The sequence below is a fragment of the Podarcis bocagei genome, assembly GCF_964188305.1.
Source record: "Podarcis bocagei genome assembly, chromosome: 2".
NCBI lineage: Eukaryota > Metazoa > Chordata > Lepidosauria > Squamata > Lacertidae > Podarcis > Podarcis bocagei.
This window is the reverse complement of record NC_138126.1, coordinates 3,985,746-3,994,949: the sequence shown is the minus strand read 5'-3', so window position 1 is coordinate 3,994,949 and position 9,204 is coordinate 3,985,746. Positions and strand designations below refer to the sequence as shown.

The following is a 9,204-nucleotide window of genomic DNA, read 5'->3' as shown; positions in this document are numbered from 1 at the left end:
TCCTAGGATGGAAAGAGAGTGAGGGAAATCTGACACTCCCTTATTCCTTTTGAAATAGTTTATTCCAGGCTGTAAGATACGGGGTAAGAATTTCCTTCCAAACCACCCCTCAATGGCCCATGGCCAGGGGAAGGAATAACACCTCAAAGAAAAACACAGTCAAGAGATAGGAAAATTCAACGTTTCATTCACTGTTAGGTTATATGAATTCTATCATATGCTAAATGGGTTAACTAATTTTACAACAGAAACACCAGTTCAGTCTTGACTTGAGAGTTTGCAAAACTTCAGAGAACCAAGTAAGAGGAAGGGTTGTAACACAATTAGTGTATCAATTATAAAAACTACAGAAGGGGTTTATGCACATAAGAAGATGGCCTCACTCATTCTGTGTCTTATTTGTTCATTTAGTATAATTACAACAATAGGTGTTATACAGTTGTTCGTATACTACTAATATAACGAACCCTGCTTCCAAAGCATCACAACTTTCACCCTGTAATTTCCACAGTGCTCTATTAGCAATCCCGAAACACCAAGATTTCCAACTCTCTCTACCAGAGAATGAACTTCAGCCGACTCAAAGAGCATCAACATTGACCACCAGCATTGCAGGTTCACGCTCTCTGCAAACAGTTAATGACATATGATATTGCATTTACTATTGTGAGACATCACCTTCATTACTTGAATACATGGGTACAAATTTACATGCAGACACCAGAACTTCGCATGTACTCTATGCATCTAACAGCTGATGTATATTAAGATCTGCACTCCAACTGAAGCTCCTTCCACTGACTGAAGCTCTTTCCATATTCCCTATATTTAAATGATTTCTCACTATCAGTAAAGCTCTTTGCAGACAAAATCCTCACATTTAAATGCTTCCCCCCTGCTGTGAATGTTCTCTGGTGTCTTTAAAATGTCCGCTTTGACCGAGTCTCTTTCCACACTCCTTACATTTCTATGGTTATTCTCTGGTGTGAGTTCACTGATGTCTCTTAAGGTTTCCACTTTGACTGAAGCTTTTTCCACATTCCATACATTTAAATGGTTTCTCCTTTGTGTGAGTCTGTAGATGGCTTCTAAGGATTCCACCAATACGGAAGCTCTTTCCACACTCCATACATTTAAATGGTTTCTCCCCTGTGTGTGTTCTTTGGTGGCTTTTATAATTTCCACTTTGACTGAAGCTCTTTCCACAGTCTATACATTTATATGGGTTCTCCCCTGTGTGAGTTCTTTGGTGGAGTCTAAGGTTTTTGGTTGAATTGAAGCTCTTTCCACACTCCATACATTTATATGGTTTCTCCCCTGTGTGAGTTCGCTGATGTATTCTAAAGGTTAGACTATGACGAAAACTCTTTCCACACTCCATACATTTAAATGGTTTCTCCCCTGTGTGTGTTCTTTGGTGGCTTTTATAATTTCCACTTTGACTGAAGCTCTTTCCACACTCTTTACAGTTATATGGGTTCTCCCCTGTGTGAGTTCTTTGGTGCAGTCTAAGGTTTTTGGTTGAAGTGAAGCTCTTTCCACACTCCATACATTTAAATGGTTTCTCCCCTGTGTGAGTTTTCTGATGTGTTCTGAGGTATTCACTTTGACTGAAGCTCTTCCCACATTCCATACATTTAAATGGTTTCTCCCCTGTGTGAGTTTGCTGATGTGTTCTGAGGTATCCACTTTGACTGAAGCTCTTCCCACATTCCATACATTTAAATGGTTTCTCCCCTGTGTGAGTTTTCTGATGTGTACTAAGGTTTCCACTATGACTGAAGTTCTTTCCACATTCCATACATTTGAATGGTTTCATCCCTGTGTGAGTTCGCTGATGTATTGTAAGGGCGTCCCTACGACCAAAGCTCTTTCCACATTCCATACATTTAAATGGTTTCATCCCTGTGTGAGTTCGCTGATGTATTGTAAGGGCGTCCCTACGACCAAAGCTGTTTCCACATTCCATACATTTAAATGGTTTTTCCTTTGTGTGAATTCTTTGATGGATTCTAAGTGCTCCACGCTGACTGAAGCTCTTTCCACACTCCATACATTTAATTGGTTTCTTTCCCTTGGGCATTTGTTGATGTTTCCTATGAGTTTTGCTCCAGTTCAAGCTCTTTTTGCACTGCATAGCTTTAGATGGTTTATCTTCTGTTGAGTTCATTATGGTAAACTCAGTGTGCACATAGACAGAAGAACATTATGCACATTTTAACTTTGTCTTCATTATTCTCAATGAAATTGAAGGTGTCTCCTCAGAATTTGGATCGCCTTCTCCTTTGGGGGAAAGAAAACCATTTTAGGGATTCACGGAAGAGGGAAAAGGAACTTAACACAAAGTGAGCCTAATTAACACCACCGTCTTTTTTATTTAAAAGCATCTACTAGATTCTCTCCTCTCTTCTCTATGTCTCCCTGAGGAAGTATGGCCAGGGAATGGACCACCTGATCTCATGCCCTTCTTGTGATATAGAATGATCGTTGTAGAAATTATCTGTCCAGGACTCTCTCATTTTTCTTTCTCCTTTGGGGTGGGTGGTTAAGCAAATATGTGTGACACTGAAAAAGCTGAATTCTAATGGGAAGACTTTCAGAGGAAAATATCCTTTGGAATAATATACCAATTGCATGTAATTTGTCAATTGGATTACAAAAGTGGATTATGCATTTCCTAAATGTGGCCAAAAGATTCATACTGATAAATTAGAGGAATAAAGATATGTTTCACCTTAATTAATTAATATAATATATCATTATTCAAACCCCATCCATAAGGCTGGGTTTTCCAACGGAATATTAAAACATGATTAAACATCAAACAGCGACTTCCGGTTGGTCCGCAGAGCTGAGAAGAGACGGGACTCAGCCCTTAGGGGAGAGTTCAGCTCTTTGCGAAACAAAGGGAGAGCCTGCAAGGGCGCCACAGCCCCCCAAACCCTCAAAAGGATTATTTTGAGGTCACCGGCACCATAAGGATGTCTCTCCGGCGCCGAAAACGCTCCCCTTGGAGAGCGGAAAGTGCAGTGAGATCAAGACGCCAGCGCAGGACGCCATTAACTACTTGGAGGATTCAAGCCTTGAGTCTATCCAGCACAGTGGCTGATTTTTGAACAAAAAGAAACCTGAATCTGGCAAAATGTTGGGAAATTCTAATTGAGAAAGATTCGGAAGACAGAAGGGATAAAAAAGGAGGCCAGCCGCGACTGAGATTGATTTACACTGCATGAATTACCTGCAAAACGGAGTAAGATTCTAATCTCCTACAGCGAATAAAAATAATAAATCTACTCTTACTTTTGAAGATTTGGTTTACTGAAAGGGAGGTGGAAATCCCTAAAAAATAAACTTATTTGAATCCCTTTGGGAGTTGAAGGAGCCCGCTGGAGAAGGAGCTTCCGGCTTTTACTTTCAATTTTAATTTAAACTGCGCAATTTGTAAAAAATATGTTTATGGAGCTATTTTTGCAAGTTAAAATGCCAGACCAGCAGAGACAAATATAAAAAGACTGCTAAAGTCTGGTACTGTAAGAAATTTGAGGAGATATTTACAGGAAGAGACTTGGGGACACCCTCCCCCTTTTGGTTAATGAGCATGATGGATTTATTTTCTCTCTCTCTTTTAACTTCACCTTTTTCATTGTTAAGACATTATAATTGTAGTTGAATACCTTCCTCTTTTCCTTTCTCCTGGAATATAATGCAGTGGAAGTTGGATTAAGTCACCAAGAGGCGGAAGAATTTGTTTTGTTTTGTTGGTACTTGGTTTTGATTTCTTCTTTTTCTTGGGACGGGGACACAGTGGAAAGTGCGAAAAATCTGTGGAAGTGGTGGAAGACGTTTTCTCCTGCTTTCTCTTTGTTTTTGTACAAATAATTATTGGATTATTGCAGCATTTACCCTTTGTCCCCCTCTCAGCTATATACATTTGATATAGAACTGGTTGGAGATGAAAGAGCCACCTAGTGATGAAAGAGGAAATAACAGTTTAAGAATGACGTCATCACAGAAAAAAGGAGGGGAGGGGCAACATCAGGAGAGACCCGGAGAGGGTCAAAGCAAGAAATGGAAGGGAAAGGAGATGTTGCAAAAATGTTTGCAGAACTGAAGAAAGATATTAAAGATATTAAACAATGTGACAAAAATATGGAAAGTAGATGGGAGCAGATGGACAAAAAATTAGATTTAACTGTGAATGAGATGAAAGCCCAGATAAAAGATGTGAGCAAGAGAACACAAAATTTAGAGGAAAGATTGAAACCTATGCAACGAAAAGTAAGGAATTTTAAAAAGGAGGATGAGAAAAATAAAAGTGCAGTGTCAGAGCTGAATAAGGAACAGGAGGAATTGTGGGATGCAATTGTGGTGCAGGAATTGAAGCAAAGAGAGATAAATTTGAGAATCAGATCTCTCCCAGAAACAGCAGGACAGAATATTTTAGAAGAATTAATTATTGAAATTGCACAATGGCAAGGAATTGCAAAAGATGAATTTGCCAATACAGTATTAAATGCATTTAGGATAAAAGTTAAATCAAAAAAAGGAAAAAAGTTTCCAGGAGATTGTTTGATGATATTTAAAGATAAGTAGATGAGAAATTTAATTTTGCTAAAAAAATAAGAGAAAAGAAGCTCTATATTGATAGAGCAATGGTAATCATATTTAAGGAAATTCCACTTTGTCAGCTGAAATGACGTGATGGATATAAACCTCTGACACAAGTGCTGAGAAAAAACAATATTGATTTTAAATGGGAGTATCTGGAAGGAGTCTCATTCTACTACAAGGAAAAGTTAAACTGAAAAAGATGAAGTAAAAAAATTCCTCCAGAGGTACAGGGAACTGGATAAAGAGGAAGAAGGAGCAACAGCAGCAGCAGGAACAGATATCATAGACCAAGAATAAGAAGTAGAAGTAGAAGATAATAAATTAGAAGAAGAGGAGGAAGGATAAGTTTAAAAGACTCTAGTTCACAAATAGTAGCAAAAACAAAACGGCATGAACACTTATGACATGGAGTGTTAATGGTTTGAATAACAAAACTAAAAGAAATAAAGTTGAAAAGATTCTATTAAAAAGAACTTACCGTATTTTTCGCACTATAGGACGCACTTTTTCCCCTCCAAAAATGAAGGGGAAATGTGTGTGCGTCCTATGGTGCGAATGCAGGCTTTTGCTGAAGCCTGGAGAGCGAGAGGGGTCCGTGCGCACCGACCCCTCTCGCTCTCCAGGCTTCAGGAAGCTATCCCAAGTCTTGCAAGCCCGGCGGGATGTCCCGCGGGCTCGCAAGGCTTGCGGGCAGCAGCCTGCACCCAAAAGCTGGGGACAGCGGGGAGGCGCAGAGCCGCCACCCCGCTATTCCCCGACCTGATCTGGAGGCTGGCGGGGGGAGAAGCAAGCCTGCTTCTCCCCCCCACCATCCCCACAACCTCCAGATCAGGTCGTGGAAAAGCGGGATGGCGGCGCTCCGCTATCCCGCTTTTCCCCGACCTGATCGGGAGGCTGGCGGGGGGAGAAGCAAGCCTGCTTCTCCCCCCCACCAGCCCCACAACCTCCAGATCAGGTCGTGGAAAAGCGGGATGGCGGCGCTCCGCTATCCCGCTTTTCCCCGACCTGATCGGGAGGCTGGGGGAGGGAGAAGCAAGCCTGCTTCTCCCCCCCACCAGCCCCACAACCTCCAGATCAGGTCGTGGAAAAGCGGGATGGCGGCGCTCCGCTATCCCGCTTTTCCCCGACCTGATCGGGAGGCTGGGGGAGGGAGAAGCAAGCCTGCTTCTCCCCCCCCACATCCCCACAACCTCCAGATCAGGTCGGGGGAAAGCGGGATGGCGGCGCTCCGCTATCCCGCTTTTCCCCGACCTGATCGGGAGGCTGGGGGAGGGAGAAGCAAGCCTGCTTCTCCCCCCCCACCATCCCCACAACCTCCAGATCAGGTCGGGGGAAAGCGGGATGGCGGCGCTCCGCTATCCCGCTTTTCCCCGACCTGATCGGGAGGCTGGGGGAGGGAGAAGCAAGCCTGCTTCTCCCCCCCCCACCATCCCCACGACCTCCCGGCTTCAGGAGAGCCCCACCGCCAGCCCCACAAGCTCGGGGGACAGCGGGAGAGGCGCAGCGCGCCATCCCGCTGTCTCCCGACATGGTTTGGAGGTTGGCGGAAGGCTTCCTCCTCCCCCAGCCCCGCAAGTTCCCAGAGCGATGCCAAAGCATGGCTCTGGGTCCCGTTCTGGGGGAGGGGGAAGCTCGGGCTTCCCCGCCCCAGCCCCGCGCCTGGGGGGGGGGATAAATTTTTTTTGCCTTTATTTCCCCCCCCAATCTAGGTGCGTCCTATGGACCGGTGCGTCCAATAGTCCGAAAAATTAGATATTGTTTTGGAGAGACTCATGCTGCAAGAAAACATAGAAGAATTTTGGTAAAAAAGAAATTAGGAAGTGAATTTATTTCATCAGACAGGAGTAAAAAGAGGGGAGGTGTATATAAAAAATAAATATGAAGCGAGACAAATCTTTGTGGATCAAAAAATAATTATGGGGGACATGAATGGGGTAATTTCATTGGAAATTGATAGAATGAGAAATAGGAGTAGACTAGAAAGAAGGTAAACTACCCAAAACTTTATTCTCTATGGTAGAAAGCTGCAATTTGATTGATGTGTGGAGATTAAAACACCCATTGGAGAAACAATATACAGTGGTACCTCAGGTTAAGAACTTAATTGGTTCTTGAGGTCTGTTCTTAACCTGACACTGTTCTTAACCTGAGATGCCACTTTAGCTAATGGGGCCTCCCGCTGCTGCTGCGAGGTTTCTGTTCTTATCCTGAAGCAGAGTTCTTAACCCCAGGTACTATTTCTGCTGTTTACCAGCTCCATCTGGTATGCAGGCTGAGACCCTATCTTCCCCTCGGACTGCTTCGCCAGAGTGGTGCATGCTCTGGTTATCTCTGGCTTGGAGTACTGCAATGCGCTCTATGTGGGGCTACCTTTGAAGGTGACCCAGAAACTACAACTAATCCAGAATGCGGCAGCTAGACTGGTGACTGGGAGTGGCCGCCAAGACCACATAACATCGGTCTTGAAAGACCTACATTAGCTCCCAGTACGTTTCCGAGCACAATTCAAAGTAACCTTTAAAGCCCTAAACATCCTCAGTCCAGTATACCTGAAGGAGCATCTCCACCCCCATTGTTCTAGCCAGACACTGAGTTCCAGCACCAAGGGCCTTCTGGCGGTTGCCTCACTGCGAGAAGCCAAGTTACAGGGAACCAGGCAGAGGGCCTTCTCGGTAGTGGCACCCGCCCTGTGGAATGCCCTCCCTTCAGATGTCAAAGAGAAAAACAACTACCAGACTTTTAGAAGACATCTGAAGGCAGCCCTGTTTGGGGAAGCTTTTAATGTTTGATGCATTACCGTATTTTAATATTTTGTTGGAAGCCGCCCAGAGCGCCTGAGGAAGCCCAGCCAGATGGGTGGGGTAAATATGTAATAAATAAATAAGTAAATAAATAAAAGATGGTGATAAAAATTTCAGCTAGACCCTACTGGCACCATTGGAGGAAGTAATGAACAATATTTTGAAAAAAGGAGAAACACCAGAGACTTGGAAAGAAGCATATATTACACTGATACCCAAACCAGACTCAGACTTATGACAGGTTAAAAACTACAGGCCGATTTCTTTGTTGAACAGTGATTACAAACTATTTGCAAATATTAAGGTTTTCTTCCTGGCCGCCAGATGAAGGACAATATAAGGAATATTGTGAATATTATTGAATACTTGACGGCCAGGAATGAAAAGCAGGCAGCCATAATATTTGTGGATGCTGAGAAGGCCTTAAATTCTAGGGAATTTAAGATTAAAAACTTAGAAAGGATGGAAATGGGACAATTGTTTATGAGAAGTTTAAAAGCAATATTTCAAGTCAAAAGGCAAAAATTATTGAAAATAATGTATTAACAGAAAATATTGAAATTACAAAAGGGACAAGACAAGGGTGCCCACTATCACCATTGTTATTCATATCGGTTCTGGAATTCTCCTGAATAATATAAGGTTAGCAGAGGGAATTAAAGGAATATCGGTCAGAAGGAAAGAATATAAAGTAAAAGCCTTTATGGATGACTTAGTAATAACAACTGAACCAATAACAAGTCCGAAGGAAGTACTAGAAAAAACTGAACAGTTTAGACAAGTAGCAGGCTTTAAAGTAAATAAAAATAAAAAGTTTCTTAAAAATATGGACAAAAAGATAGTGGATCAGTTGCAATAATAAACAGAAACAGGGGTGGTAAAGAAAGTGAAATACCTAAGAATATTGTTAACCCCCCAAAATATAAATTTCTATCAATAAAACCACAACCAGGTATAGAATAAGATTACGAGAGATTTGGAAGTGTGGGGAAGGATGAAATTGTCACTTTGGGGAAGGATATCGGTTATAAAAATGAATGTGCTAACAAAAATGTTATTTTTGTTTCAGTCAATTGATGGAGTACACAAAATTAGCTAAGATGACCGGGAGAATCCGAGAACAGCGGGACCAAAAATTCCTGAAGGACTGGAGTAAATTTGTGAATTATTTGAAGGGCAATGGTGTTCAATTGAATACACGTGTAGGATAACAAGAAGTCTTGTGAAAAATGGAGATAAGAAATATTGTTAATAAGAGTTAAAAGATAGGATGTTAAGATTTTGATTATATAAACAGTAGTAAAGAGACAAATTGTAAACAGAAGAGAGATAGGATGAAATCATTAGAAGGGAATGATGGAAGTCACTGGCTAAAAGTAGCCAAGATGTGTAAGAGATGATAAGATGGATGTTTTGTTTGGAAAGTTTATGTTAAAAATCTTTAATAATAATAATAATAATAATATAAATATCAAACATCAAAAACTTCCCTAAATAGGGCTGCCTTCAGATGAATTGACCATCTGAGAACACTCACAATGGTTAAATGGATTGCTTATAGACGTAGACTTTGTTTGGATAAACAAGGGCTCTGGTGCCTGTTTATGGACTCTGTGCTTATTTGCAACCATTGAGATGTGATTGGCCAGGACTAAGCCATTCCACTTGAAGTCTGGAATGTCATGTGGATTTATAGCTATTCTTCGTGCTTTGCTTTCCTACGCTCTGAATGCTGCTGTTTGTGTGAACTCTGTGGAGAGGCCAGTTTGGCGAAATGATACTGGACCCAAGT

At 42.0% G+C, this 9,204-nt stretch overlaps 1 protein-coding gene across 4 annotated transcripts in view; it reads right to left on the bottom strand.

Moving 5' to 3' along the window:
* Window positions 1-395: 395 nt before the first annotated feature.
* The window catches only part of LOC308580936 (uncharacterized protein), a 47,400-nt gene continuing 38,591 nt past the window's right edge, over window positions 396-9,204 (bottom strand). For all 4 annotated transcript variants that reach the window (XM_081183256.1, XM_081183255.1, XM_081183254.1 and 1 more), the window contains exon 3: window positions 396-2,283. In XM_081183256.1, the coding sequence (XP_081039382.1) occupies window positions 992-2,170 (1,179 nt within the window). In that variant the 5' untranslated portion in view covers window positions 2,171-2,283 and the 3' untranslated portion in view covers window positions 396-991. The remainder of the gene's footprint in view (window positions 2,284-9,204) is intronic.